General features: G+C 41.6%; 4 protein-coding genes across 6 annotated transcripts in view; 1 reads left to right on the top strand and 3 right to left on the bottom strand.

Annotated features, from left to right (window-relative positions):
* Nucleotides 1-65: 65 nt before the first annotated feature.
* On the bottom strand, nucleotides 66-2,425 carry LOC105282484 (histone acetyltransferase type B catalytic subunit). Of its 2 annotated transcripts, none has more exons than XM_011344462.3 (7): nucleotides 2,222-2,425; nucleotides 1,968-2,123; nucleotides 1,441-1,700; nucleotides 1,204-1,360; nucleotides 799-1,013; nucleotides 562-713; nucleotides 66-443 (listed from the first exon to the last, which is right to left on the bottom strand). In XM_011344462.3, the coding sequence occupies exons 2-7, from the start codon at nucleotides 2,117-2,119 to the stop codon at nucleotides 126-128; spliced, it is 1,254 nt and encodes a 417-aa protein (XP_011342764.1). In that variant the 5' UTR covers nucleotides 2,120-2,123; nucleotides 2,222-2,425; the 3' UTR covers nucleotides 66-125. The 2 variants fall into 2 exon arrangements, with proteins under 2 accessions (XP_011342764.1, XP_011342763.1); XM_011344461.3 differs by having other exon boundaries at nucleotides 2,244-2,425.
* Nucleotides 2,426-3,784: 1,359 nt separating this feature from the next.
* On the top strand, nucleotides 3,785-8,784 carry LOC105282482 (cilia- and flagella-associated protein 57). Its single transcript, XM_011344458.2, has 4 exons — nucleotides 3,785-4,283; nucleotides 4,654-6,172; nucleotides 6,322-6,495; nucleotides 6,585-8,784. Exons 1-4 carry the CDS (start codon nucleotides 4,084-4,086, stop codon nucleotides 8,352-8,354), a joined length of 3,663 nt encoding a protein of 1,220 aa, XP_011342760.1. The 5' UTR covers nucleotides 3,785-4,083; the 3' UTR covers nucleotides 8,355-8,784.
* Nucleotides 8,485-10,384, bottom strand: LOC105282481 (very-long-chain enoyl-CoA reductase). The gene is made up of 5 exons (XM_011344456.3): nucleotides 10,238-10,384; nucleotides 10,098-10,145; nucleotides 9,622-9,929; nucleotides 9,096-9,505; nucleotides 8,485-8,992 (listed from the first exon to the last, which is right to left on the bottom strand). Exons 1-5 carry the CDS (start codon nucleotides 10,241-10,243, stop codon nucleotides 8,865-8,867), a joined length of 900 nt encoding a protein of 299 aa, XP_011342758.2. The 5' UTR covers nucleotides 10,244-10,384; the 3' UTR covers nucleotides 8,485-8,864.
* Nucleotides 10,385-11,148: 764 nt separating this feature from the next.
* The window catches only part of LOC105282478 (mediator of RNA polymerase II transcription subunit 20), a 107,191-nt gene continuing 103,940 nt past the window's right edge, over nucleotides 11,149-14,399 (bottom strand). For both annotated transcript variants that reach the window (XM_011344447.2, XM_011344449.3), the window contains one exon: nucleotides 11,149-12,992. In XM_011344447.2, coding sequence (XP_011342749.1) covers nucleotides 12,900-12,992 — 93 coding nt within the window. In that variant the 3' untranslated portion in view covers nucleotides 11,149-12,899. The remainder of the gene's footprint in view (nucleotides 12,993-14,399) is intronic.

Below are 14,399 nucleotides of genomic sequence, written 5' to 3'. Positions count from 1 at the left end.
TCGAAAACAATGGAATGTCGTGAGCAATAAAGAAATGGGGGAAAACAAGCATTTGTACGCACAAATATGAAACATTGTAAATTATCGATATATTTCTGCGTTCTTCATTTTTGTTTCGTTTAGTTTTAGTTTTGTGTAATTAACGCGAACAATTCGGGACCGTATTTCAAGCGCTCGATAACGAGTTTGTATTCGTCCTCCACGAGCTGATATTCCTTCTCGAGTATTTCTATGCGCTGCTCCACGGACGGCAGGCCGTTCGTGTAGGTTTTCTTGTCCACGTTCTTTAAGGCGCGCTCTATCTTCCGCTCCTCGTTCTCTTTTCTCTTGAACGGTATGTTCAGTCTTTTCTTCACGTCTATTCTGTACTCCCGGTACTCCGCCGCGTCCACGGTGTCCGTTGCGCGCAGTCGCAAGATCTCGTATACTCTGCGGGCTTGTTTCTGCAAACGAAATATTTTTAATATTTTTTAATATTTCCATAAACAAAATATTTTTAATTTAATAATAGTGTATGTGTGTGTGGGGGGCAGCGATAATACAAAAATTACGTTTAGATACCTTATTTATCTTCAGCTTATTTTTCGCCTCGGCAGCCATCTCGTTGCTGAATCCTCGTTTCAAAAATTCCGGTTTAAAACTAGGTAAGGCGTTGCAATTTACGGCGTCCACGTAGTTGCGTAATCGCTGAAACGTTCCGGACGGACTCTCGACTGCAAGTACAATTTTATTCAGACGTATGATCACCGGACGCACAAAACGCGCGAGGACCGTGTCTCCCAATCGCTTTCCCGTTACCTGTCATATCTGTAACATCTTTCCTGCCGATGTACTCGCTGTAAATCGCCTGCAACAGGTGCGTACCAACACCCACCTTTTGAAACGGTGGTAGGATTAGGAATTGGGCGATGCGCGGCCGAATGTGCTGCGGATATGCGTAATATCGATATACAGTGGCGAAACCGACTGTCGCGTATCGAGGCGTACCTGTAGGCGTGGTGTAAGCTTCGAATCTGTATCAAAGAAATAATTTATAAAAATTATGCATTATATGTATTTAATTCTTTTATTATAATTATTAAAAATATATTTATTATAATCCTTTCACTATAATAACACGTTTAATCGAAAAACGTTTCTGAACTTATCGAAACAATAAAATTATGTGTGTGTGTGCCCGTAGGCAGTGATACTAATACATACACATTGAAATACTGCCATTGATTGTCATCAATATCAATAAAGAGAGCCGCATCTATGTACCAAAGAAGGAACGTTTGAATCCTTTCATGATACTGCCTGAATCCGCTGTAGCTCATATCCGCTTTGTAAACTACAAATCGCCTCGTAGTTCCTGCATCTATATTTTGTGCAAAAAGAAGACTCAATATGCATGATTTTGCAATTAAAACAGTATTTAGAGAAAAACGTCGAAAATACCGTTTATCGTGAAGGAATTTATCAACTCTCCGTGTGGTACGAACATGTCGTCCTTGGCCAGTGCGCGCATGAAGTCGTTTAAAGTATAGTGAACGTCCGGCGCGAGCTTCGCAACGATTTTCGTTAAAATTTCATCGGGCTCGACTCCGTCGCTCTTTATGCTCGCTTTCTCCGTGTAATTTATTCCAAGATATGTTTCCAAGCATCCCGCTGCGTAGAACAACTGTATTTTCAGGTCTCCGTAACCAAATATTATTTCCCTATAACGGATACGAATGAGAATGATGGATAATACATGATCATTTACTTATATTGGATCGATCAGAATCCATGCCAGCCTCTTTAGCAAAACTCTGCGACATAAATCTTCCAGCAACGCAGCTATTACATTTTGCGTTGTTATTGGAAAGTGCCCTTGCAGACTTTTGATAGGGCTCGCATGCAAATTTTGCATTTGAATCTTGCTAAGAGGCTCGACATGGCTTCCCTGTCAACACGTTCCGATTGACATCGTGACAACAACAAACCTGTCTCCGAATACTTGATAAGTCATTTCTGGCTTGAATATAGCCTTGTCAGAATTCAAATCATCCGGATCACGAATTAATCTGAATTCCAAGGCTTCGTTGCCATCCGCCACCAGCCTCTTTAAATGTGTCATTATTGCCGAATCTTCCATTTTTCTAAACAAATAAAAAGGTTACGTTAGGACTCGTCCTTGGCGGTATCGGTATCTAGAACGCAGGTTAGAACATTGCGAGACGTAACGAAACGTTCGAACCTCGATGCGAAGAGACAACTACCTCGTGTCCGTGCTCTTGTACGATGAGATTAATCAATCCAAGTGCTTCGCGTTAATCTTTAATCCTTAAAATGCTTTCGCGCCAAAACAGCTAAATGAGCAGAGCAATTTTGAATAAAACCGTTCTCCCACTGCGTCGACTGTAAACTGGCCAAAACTGGCTGTAAACTTGGTGAATCCGTTACAGGGGAACGATCACGGCGAGATTACTCCCTGATTTGCACAATCGTTCCATTCGTGCCAATCATAACTCATTGCGGTAGTGAATCATTCGCAACGGATGGCTTCGATTGGCCCGCGGAGCCCGCGGCGCGCGATATCACGGGATCATGCGTACGAGCCTTTATTATAATCCGCCAATGGTGCACAGTGATGTAACGTCGTCACTCCACTCACCAGAATAATAATAGCAGAGAGAAACCTGAGAGCGGTCACCAGCCTCCTGACGTTTGGCGCCGCCTGACAAAGTGGACGTGAACTAGTTCGTTACGCTCGGTAATGATACAAGTGAGCATTTTCCAGCGGTACGGAAAGTACATACCATGAATAGCTACAATTCGGCGCGAAGCGCGGTAGTTCAGTGGCTAAGCGCGAGACTCGTATTTTGCCATCCGCGCAAGTTGGGTTCGAGACCGAGTTGTGATAATTTTTTTCGGATTTTTGTTTCTTTGTGTTTGCATTATATTTTTTTATTATGTAAATAATGATTTATTATGTTTTATTATATTTTGGAGGTATACGTATATAATGAGACATAAACATATACATTTAACATTTGTAAATTTTGTATTTATTTATATAGTTTGTATACTGTCGAGTGTTTATTTCTTATAAAATTCTGACATAACTGTACTATGGAAAATTTATATAAAAGCATAAAAAACATAAATGCTTTTATATAAATTTTCATCCGCAACACTGTACAGTCATAGGCACAGAGGTTGTGACACTTTTTTTTAATGAGTCAGAATTTTATAATAAATAAACACTCGACAGTATACAAACTATATAAATAAATAAAGTTTACAAATGTTAAATGTATATGTTATGTCTCATTATACATAACGTATACCTCCAAAATATAATAAAGCATAATAAATCATTATTTACATAATAATTTATTATTTACATAATAAAAAAATATAATGCAAACACAAAGAAACAAAAATCCGAAGAAAAAAAATTATCACAACTCGGTCTCGAACCCAACTTGCGCGGATGGCAAAATGCGAGTCTCGCGCTTAGCCACTAGACTACCACACTTCACGCCAAATCGTAGCTATTCATGGTACTTTTCGTACCGCTGGAAAATGCTCACTTTTAGATGTAAATTTTTCCGAAACCAAGGCTCATACACCCAAACCCTCGAACACGACATTAATATTTTTACCTTCCCTTTCGAACGCACTATGACTCGTTCGAAAGTAGAGTTTACATGGGAAAGCTTCCTTGTGAATAGTTTGGACACGAATCATGTATCATTACCGAGCGTAACGAACTAGTTCACGTCCACTTTGTCAGGCGGCGCGTCAAACGTCAGGAAATGTGCCCGTGGAGGCTGGTGGCCGCTCTCAGGTTTCTCTCTGATAATAGCAACAATTTTCAGACGCGTTGCCCGGGAGATGTAAACAACTACGTTGTCTCTGGTTGCACTTTTTTTTAATTTTATTTTATAAAATCCACTCCACCTTTTACACTGAAAATAAAATATGTACATATTCAAAGTGTTTATTCCGTTGTAGAAGTGGGAAAAAAGGGAAAAAGATAAATCGCAAAAGCACTGAGAGAAAAATAATTTTACATTTTCTCCGATAAAGTTTTGGTAAACATTTTTCGGCGAGATGGCCGTGTCTTTGCAAACTCGAGTTTTCTACGGGTTGAAAACCGATATTGCCGGTAATGTGCATTACATCACGGATACGGAAATTTTGTATCCGGTTGGTAATGTATTAGCGGTCCACAATATTTCTCAGCGTCATCAAAAATTAATTCGATTGCCCGACAAGTATCATGTAAACGTCATTTGTATCTCGCCTAATAAGTGAGTAAATTTTCTATAATAAATATATACATTTTCCTATAAAATAAAAATAATATAATGATAAAAATCTATAATGTAATAATAAAAAATGTTTTATTTTTGTAAAAATGATCTCAATCAGAGATTTATACATCTTAATTTTAACAAAACATTCATTTAATATTCGTCGAAATTATTATTGAACTTTGGAGTAGCTTTGCAAAATATTCCTCACTGGGTTTATGCGAGCGTTGCTTCTGCAGTGATTTACTCGAATTATCAAATAACGCTCGCGTAAACGTAGCGTCTGTCAATTAATTTTAATCTTTTCTTTTTCCTGCATTAATAAATTGTAATAATAATTCTAATATAATTTTTGGTACAATTTAAGGAAGTATGCCGCCTTATGCGAAGCAGGCGACAAGCCTACCGTGTCTATTTACGACCTTAACTCGCTAAAGCGCAGGAAGTTGCTTGGAATACCTTATGACGCTCCGGGAGTAACCAGATTCACGTGTTTAAATTTCACGTTTGACAATAAGTATCTGGCAGCGGTCACCGGTGAACCCGATCAAACGATGCTCTTCTACAATTGGGAGAAGGGCAAGGTCGAGTCGACGTTCAAGCTGGCGAATCCGCAGAATCCGCTGGCGATCACCGAGGTGTTGGCCTGCAATCCGTCCGACGCGGTGGTGGTTGCGGTTGGCGGTCCGCACACGTTCAAGTTTCTCACCTGCTCCGATTCGGTGTGGCGGCCGTACGGTTTCTCGAAAGCGGAAAACATCATCGTCTGCTCGATGACTTGGCTGAACGGTGACCGGCTGCTCGCCGGCACCGTGGACGGCCGCGTGCTTTATCTGGAGAACGGCGATCTCAAGAACATCTACAGGATGACCGACGCGGTGTCGATGAATCTGAAGATCCGCGAGGAGTACGTGATGCCCGCGGCCGCTACTGCCTCGCAGATGATCCTGGGCGAAACGCGCGACGAGGATGCCTGGCAACAGAACGTGCGCTGCCTTGTTGCCTTCCCACGTGGATTTGCCTATGCCCATGGCGCGGGCACTATAGTGATGTTCGAGAAGGAGGGAAAGCACAAGTACGTAAAGAGAAACGTGTACGTGATCCCATCGCGGGTGACGAAGCACGACGATCCGACTCTGAACATGGTCAACATGGTGGATGTAAATCCCAGTTATGACCGACTGATCGTCACCACTGGCTGGTCCCAGCTGTTCTGCGCCACGCTGTGGGGTCCAGATCTGCAAATGGATCCGGAACCGCAGACACTGCGGATCATGGGCGAGCCGTTGCATCATGGTCCCATCAGTGACCTCGATACGTGCGCGTGGAAGCCGGTCTTCATGACTTGCGGCGAGCTCGATCGCAGTGTCAGACTGTGGAACTTCGAGACCGAAAGCTTGATCCTGCTGAAGCGGTACAGCGAAGACATATGCGGCATCGCGTTACACCCGATGGGACTGTTCTGCCTGATTGGCTTCAGCGACAAGCTGCGCTTCATGAGCATTCTAATTGATGACCTGCTGCCGATGCACGAGATTGCTATCAGGAGCTGCAGAACCATGCGCTTCAGTCATGGCGGTCATCTATTTGCCGCAGTTAACGGCAATATTGTGCAGGTGTACACCACCATAGCTTTCCATAATCCTTTCGTCCTCAAGGGGCACACTGGCAAGGTAAAGGCTTTACTTTGGTCCCGGACGGACTTGAAGATGCTGAGCCTGGGCACGGAAGATGCCATCTATGAGTGGGACATGACCACCGGCACGCGATCTGGCGAGATTATTTTGAAAGGCATGAACCTGCGCGATATCGCGCTTTCTTCGGACGCATCGTTTGCCCATTGCATTGCACAGGATGATCACATACGCGAAATCAAAGAGAACGAGGTACCCTCATGTATCACCGATATTCTTATTAAAATTTTGCATAAATTAATTTTTCCAAACTACTATTTGTGTCGAATTCATCAAGTCAATTTTATTCAAATCGCAAATTATTTATATATCGAATAAAGTTGCAGTTTATCTTTCATTAGGTGATACGTGAGTTTCGTTTGCCTAATAAAAAGATGCATCAAATAATTATGGGAAAGGATGATCTGGTATTGTTTATAACTTCTCCTGGTGGTTTCATCATCTCACTGAAAAGTCCACTTCAAACCCCAGTAGAGTCGACAGACTTCCACATGCACTGCGTTGACGTCACAAAGGTGAAAAACTTAGATTTTATAAATTATTAATATTTCTAATTATTATGATTAATATTCTAATTAATTATTAGCTACTTCTTTCCTCGTAGATTGCGCTAACTTATAACGAGAATTGTTTAATCTCCGTCGCGAGGGACGGTAGTTTGTGCATTTGGAAGTTGCACTATCCCGAAGGAAAGATCGTAAAGATAAGCCGAGATCTACCGTATACAAAGGAAGTGTTAATCGGCCAAGGAGATTTAGAGGATAAGATACACACGATCCAAAATCTGACGGTGAGAATGAGAGAGCTGGAGACCGAGCACGCGTACAAACTACGGCAGATCGACGTTCAGCATAACGATAAATTGCGCGATGTGCATCACGGTTACTGCGAGGCGATCAGGGAACTGCGCGATAAAATCGAGAAGCTTCAGGAGGACCACGTAAACGAGATCAACAATATAAACGTCGAAATTGTAAAGATGAAGACGGCTCACGCTGAAGCGATGCAACGGATGGAGCACGATTACGAGGTCAAGCTGATCGTCGAGTACGACAAGTATCAGGCGTTCGAAGGACGTACGAATGTCATGCGTGAGAATTATGAGAAGCAGTTGCGGGATCTTGAGAAACGTGACGCGGAAGAATTGCAGAAGGCTGTAACCAAGTACGAGGCTCTGCTTCACGAGAGAAAAGTGCAACTGGAAGAGGCGTCGGACGAGATGGCGAACAAGGAACGCGTACACGAGCACTTAATGGCACAAACGGAGGATGACGCGGACCGTGAGATTCTCAGTATACGCACGAATTACGAAAACCTGCTGTACGAGGAGAGGCAGTCCAATCTGAAGCTAAAGGGGGAGGCCGGAGTGATGCGAAATAAATTCCTGGCCAGTCAGAAGGACGTGGACGATCTGAAGAGGCAGGTACACCGCGTGCAAGGTGAGTACGCGCAATTTCACAGGAATATACAGGATCTGGAGAAGCAGATAGCGGGCTTGAAGAAGGAGATCAGTGAGAAGGATGCCACTGTTCAGGACAAGGAGCAACAAATACACGATATAAAACGGACGAATCAGGAATTGGAAAAATTCAAGTTCGTGTTAAATTACAAGATTCAGGAACTGGAGAATCAGATAGAGCCGAGGGATCGCGAGATAGCGGAGCTGAAGGAGAGTATTCGGGATATAGAGACGGAGCTCCGGAATCTTCGCGAGGTCAACGCCAAGTTGGAGCTGCAGCTGCAAGAAGCGAGGGAGAAGCTACACGCCGCGCGTCGCGAGGTCGATTGCGAGAGGCACGCGAGCAAATTATGCCAGCAGCTTCTGCAAAGAATCCGCGTCGACATTTTCGACGTCGCGGGACTCGTGCAAGAGCCGAATGCCTTGAAAACGGCAGTCAACGACTTGCATCACAAATACAGCGCGGACGAGGAAGTTTTACGCAGCCGCGAGGCGGACCAGGCCGCGCTGTGTGAGGTCATCAAACAAAGAGATTACTTGGAGAGGACTGTCGCGTCTCTGAAAAAACAGGCGTTCAAAGATACGTCAACGGGCGACAAAGGTTTGAGGAAGATGACGGAGGAGAACAGTACGCTCATCGTGGAACTGAATGCTCTGCGGGAGAATCTGAAAGAGGCGCGAGAGTACATTTTGCATATGGAGAGCTTACTGGGTTTAACGCGGAGAGATGTGCGACCCACGGAAGCAAGAAAACTGCTGGAGCAAGCGTATCACGGATACGAAGAGTTGAGCAAGAAATATACAACGCAAATGCGAGAATATCAGCAGATTATTTCAGTACTGAAGGAAGATATCCAACGACTTTTGAGCAAAGTTCCCTGCGAGGAGACGGAAGAGGAAAAAGGACCGTCTTGAACTCGCTCGCGACGCTTAAACATTTTCTTTGAGACGATTTTACAGTGAGTTAACATTGTAAAATTTGATAATAACGATAAAGAATAGTATTTATACGTAGCATAATGTAAGAATTTTTCTTCAGTGTATAATTATATACGTACTTATTTATTTGGAAATGTAAAGAAGAATACCATATATATTACTTCATTTCAGACAATGAAATTTAAATATCCCCATTCTAATTGTATATATAATTTTATATATATATATAATTATAATAATAATTTGTTTTCTAACTTGTTCCTAACGTAATATAATGATATAAGAAAATGTGTGAACTAAATTGTTTGCACACCTTTGTACATTGTTTTGAACATTATGAAATTACTCGTTAGGAAATATACAAATTAGCAACGCGCACTAATTATCATAATAAATTCTCGAAAAATAAAAATATCGACAAAACAAACAAGTATTGTAATTGAGACTTATCAACATTGTTCTTGAGGTTGGCACAAGTGCATCAGTTTAGAGGACAAACGGAATGATGGCTTTACGATTTTTCGGATAATGCGAAAATTCTTTCTTGTACAGCCTGTGTTTCCCTAGTGCCCACAAGGTCATCTGATACGCACCGGCAAACGTGAACAGACCGGCTGAAAATGAGAATGTAGAACGGAAGAATTCATTAGCATCATTTTCATATTTGATATCAAAGGTCGAGCATTTGCGTAATGTTTACCGCGCATACCGACATACCTGGAAGACACGAGGTCATCACGCTGAAGCCGATCCAGCTGCCCACTTCGTACGTGTAATTCGGACAGGAGACCAGGTTGAAGAGCGCGGTGAAAGGATTCCCAGTCGGCATGGGAACCTTCCTGATCGTCGTGCCCGGCGGTCTCAAGTTCTTCAGGGCTAGATGGATGCTGAGATTGCCGAGTTCGCACAGCGCAAATGTCGCTGCTCCAATGTAAAACTGAAGTGGGCTCGAGGGCGTGTACAACGGATGATTCGTATGATATCCCACGTACATAGCGAACAGCCAGTAATATGTGCAGTTTTTGAACAGATTTCTCAGCGGCATTGTAGCGTGACTGAAACGGTGAACGAACAGCGTTTCCAACAGACGTTTCGCATAGTGCACCGTCCAAGCAACCGCTGCCCAACTAGAAACAAATTAATGTTTTAGGCGAAGTGTTTCACGCTGGGAGGAATGTTGATAGATGTGATTTGCACTTCGAATAAATAGTTATGAAATTAATTAATTAGGCAAATAACTTACTTGGCTACACGATGATAACTCGTGGTCAGGCTACCGTAAAACAACCATGGACGCTGGTACAGCCAGAGGTACAGTACCAGTGGCCCTGCGTACTCCATGAGGAATACGGTCTTCCAACCGATCTGTGGACCAAGATCCTTATAATACAACTTTCCACCAGCTTTCAACGACAGGGACTTCATCGTCTCTGCATCGGGCAACGCTTTTCCTCTCGCCTCTAATCTCAGACTCTGCCTCTGAACGTACGGCGCTACTTTTAATTTATGCAGCTGCTGTTTGACTTCTCCTACCGTCGTGTTCGAGTTTACCTGTCATCAAAAAGCGAAAAAAAACATCCATCACGCGACGAAACTTTATTGCAACGAATCGGAGATTGCAAAATCAGGAAATAATTCAAAGTTTGCGTCAAGTTTGCGTTTTAGCCGAAACGGCTCGTATTTTTACAGTTATGCATCAATTAACTCTGCTTTACTCACAGTTACATTGGCTAGCGGTTTTGAGGACTTCGCCGACAAGACTTCGATCTGAAAAGTACACGGATTCTCGCATCACGTATCATAAAAGACTCTCACGGATCGCTTGCGCGATCGGGTATGATATCAAGTAAATTGTTTACCTCCATTTTCGGCGACGTACGTAATTTTTCCGCGTGCGAAATGCTCAACGATCAACACCGCGACAACGCTCTGCCTCCTACTGCTTGCACTATCATTCCGGACTCCGGTTGGAGTTCACCGCTCGACGTAACGCAACCCGGCGCTGCGAGGCGTTCGACTCGCGGTCACATGACTTGCACTTTGTGATGACCAATGGCATTCCGCGCGCGCTTCTGCCGGACGTGGGAAATTTGACTACGCTCGGGAGACCGAAGAATTGCGATGATAACCGGAACTTGAAGAAAGGAAAATTCAACAATCATAATTAGGCCTTCGCGCACTGTCTGGGTCCGGTTAATGTTTCAAATGCTGCAGAATACTTTCCATTTTTTTTCCTTTCAAATAAAAAAGGAGAGAACATGTCTTGAAGCGTCATTTGCAGCGCTAAGGGAATCGCACGCCTCTAGTTGGACGATGAAAGCGGTTATAACTGCGGCTTTACACGTCGCACAAATGTAAATCAATTTTTCCGCGTCTACGCGTGTGAACTTTGCAGACGGCTTGCAAATTAATACGGCGACGCAGAGATTTTATAGTAAAAATCTGTCAACGTAAATAACGAATATTCTGCATAAATATATCTCCCTCCGCTGTGACGCAATTCCATGAATAAACGATATTTTTACGCAATGTCCTTCTTTTTAACGCATTAGTCGGCATATGTAATTAAATTTTTCTATAATTATATAATTAATATAATTGTATAATAACGATGACAGAAGTGGAAAGAAAACCTTACAAGAGTTTTATATACGTCGCATTTTTCAGGGTAAATAATGTTATTTATGTTAAAATTATATTCGCATATTTGATGACATAGCGGAACTTCATTCTGCGAACTTTGCACGGCGTTGAACAAATGCGAAACGGATTTATACCAAAAAAAATATTTTATTAAAAAATGAGATTTCTTACATGTTTACTACTGATTTAATTATGTTTTATCGAGTTACGCAAGATAGATCAGGTTGCATAAGGAATACATATTACTATATGTCCCGGAAAATATGCGATTCATCGCGCTTAAAGTCATCTAATCAATTTACTTAATATGCAAGGCAAGACCCTTGAACTGTCTCAGATACTGGTTCTATGTATAGCAACAAATTTAAATGACAGTATGGAACAGCGATTGATAATCCTGCTTAGTTTTATACGTGCTAAAACACCTATTAACACTAGTAGTGTATAAAATGTTACTCCGAGGACAAATCTTATGGGAGATCATTTTTCACCCCCTAAAACATCCTCAAAAAAGCAAAAAAATCAAAAATTTTAATCTCCCAATTTATCCCCATTCCTCAAAAAACCTTAAATCGAGCAAAATTGCCTCAAAATTTAAGATCTGTCCTCGGAGTAACATTTTATATACTACTAACACTAAACTTATTATTAACTTATTTATAAACTTCTGCCGAATGCAGCATTCTAATCAAAAATTTTTAAATGGTCATTTGACCGGCATGGTAAGTTTAGCGTTAAAATATTTAGAATGATCCTGCTGTAGCATCATACTACTAACGATTATTTCTTCGTCGAATGGTACGTTATCTCAAGATATTGCATACTAATTGCAAGACAAAAGATCTCGACGACAGGCGCTACACATCAAAGAATATTTGATCGCTCGTTTTATCCAGCGAGTGAGAAACTCGTGTTGAGTTTACTGCCTATCGGCAAGACCTTCATATTCACGGGCAGATTTCACGGTGGATAAAGAACGCGATAAAGGCATCGTTAGAAATAATATATTATTACGGCTATTCGATGATAACGTTCGTTATCAATTGCGCACACTCGATTAGATCGGTACTATACGACTTTGTATTTTATTTTTTAACAAGTAGCGTATGCTACATTATACATGCTTGCAACGCTAAAGAGCCGTTCAGAATTACAGAACGCGCGTTTGATGAGTGTTTCAAAAGATTTCTTAAAAGCTTTGTAAATATTAATAAATTTTTTTAAAAGCTTTGCAAATATTCTAAGAGTTTCTGTACGTACGCAGAGAATGGACAGAGTAAAATAAAAACGTTTCGTTTTTATTAATTTGTTTGTCCGTTATCATTTTGCGCACGTGACTAAGGTTTTACATGTCTTTTAACCAAGTAGCACGTTTGAATTGTGCAGACAATTAGTGTTTAGCTTGCGAATTAATGTAAGATTACATTTAATAAATATAATACATAATATATACTACATGATTGATATAATGAATGATTATCTTGTCGAAATGCATTTTCTCTGTAGAATGCGCTTTACAAATTTGTCGTAAATCTCTTAAAAGCTTTGCAAAGATTTTAGATAACTTTCAAATATAAACAATAAACAAGAGAATTGATATTTCTTCGTTTCTATTCTTTTTATTTTACCGTCAGTTTGCGTATGCAACTGCACTTTTAATTATATTTAAAATTATTAACTATTAACAAAATAATAGAAATAGTGCAGAAAAATACGCAGGTAGTTTTCATTATAAGAAAAGATACAAAACTGTAGTACGTACAATAAATATTGATAGTCTCATATCGATAGCCTTCGAGATCGATAGCCGCGAATTGATCTTGCACCGTTAACATAGCAATAAAATAAATAATACGACGTCGATACGGTTGATTCTCCTTAAATCACTCCTGTCGCTTTTCTATACTGACCGAAATGTTCCAGATATTGTTGTATCGTGTCCATCGGTTGGTAAATCTCGTTCATCCGATTCTGTAACAAAAGTCGGAAATCGGAAAACCGATAAATTTCACTTTTACATTGAAGTACACATTTTTTTCTAGAAATTCTTAGAAATTCTACCAAACACACGTAATTCTGTAAGATAAGTCCGGGATAGATGGTTATTTGTCCTATTATCGGTGAAGATATAATTTCAATAAAATCTTTTTTTAATAAACAAATCTTGAAAAAAGAAACTGGTATTTTAAAGTCTTGTTATATAAAAGAATGTGTCTTTAGAATATATGTGTGTGTGTGTTGTGTGAGAAAATAACGTGTTCTTTTCTAAATAACACGTCACTTTTTCGTTATTATTTTTCAAGTAGTCAGCGACAGCATCTAATGCATTAGATCCAATCACATTTTCATTTTGTAATATGATAGTTTTCTCCGCAGCCCATGCATTTTTCCCCGATATCATCAAACTCATCTCTCTCTCTCTCTCTCTCTTTCTCATGTTTTCCTGCGGTTTGGAAATCAGCTCTCATCACGCCAATACCAAAAATATCGAATCCTACGCGGCCGTCTGATTTTAGGCCGATCTCTATCCTCTCCGAATTTTCTAAAGTGCTTGAGCGCGTTGTGCGGGACGATGTCGCGAAGTACCTGAGTCAGCCTGGCTACGCGGATCCGACACAATTCGGTTTTAATGCTGGTGGTTCTACTCAGGCTGCCCTGCTGAAGGTTACTGACGATATTCGGAGGGGGGTCGACAATCGCAGGGTTACCGTGTTGGTGCTGTTCGACTTCTCTAAAGCATTTGATACAGTCGACCACTTTATTCTTCTTCAGAGACTGGCGGCATTGGGTTTTTCCTGGCCTGTGCTTCGGTGGTTTTGGTCGTATTTGACGGGCAGGAGGCAGGCTGTTAGGGTCCGTCAGGGGACTTCCCGTTGGAGGTCGGTTTCGTCGGGCGTGCCTCAGGGCTCGGTTCTCGGACCTCTGTTATTCAATCTGTACACGTCCGCCGTAGTCTCGGTAATACGTAATTGTCAGGTTGTGAGATATGCTGACGACCTACAGCTGTACCTCCACTGTGACCCTGCCACCCTTGGTGATGGTATTGCTCGCGTCAATGAGGATATCGAGGCGCTCTGCTGCTGGGCATCGGATAACATGCTGCGTTCGAATCCGGGGAAAACCAAAGCAATGATTCTCGGTTCTGCCAGGTACGTAAACTCACTCGACCTGAGTACAATTCCACCTATCAGAGTAAGCGATTCTGTCGTTGAATTTGTTACCTCGGCTAGGAATTTAGGGATTTACATCGCGCCAACTCTCAGCTGGCGCGAAACGGTTACTGCAACGTGCAATAAGATTTACCGCACACTCTATCAGCTGGGAACTAATAGTGGTTGCCTCCCGCTTTGCTTGAGGAAGACACTGATCAACTCGCTG

Source organism: Ooceraea biroi, chromosome 4, assembly GCF_003672135.1.
Source record: "Ooceraea biroi isolate clonal line C1 chromosome 4, Obir_v5.4, whole genome shotgun sequence".
Classification (NCBI taxonomy): domain Eukaryota; kingdom Metazoa; phylum Arthropoda; class Insecta; order Hymenoptera; family Formicidae; genus Ooceraea; species Ooceraea biroi.
The sequence above is the reverse complement of the archived record's forward strand: the minus strand, read 5'-3'. Positions and strand labels throughout refer to the sequence as shown.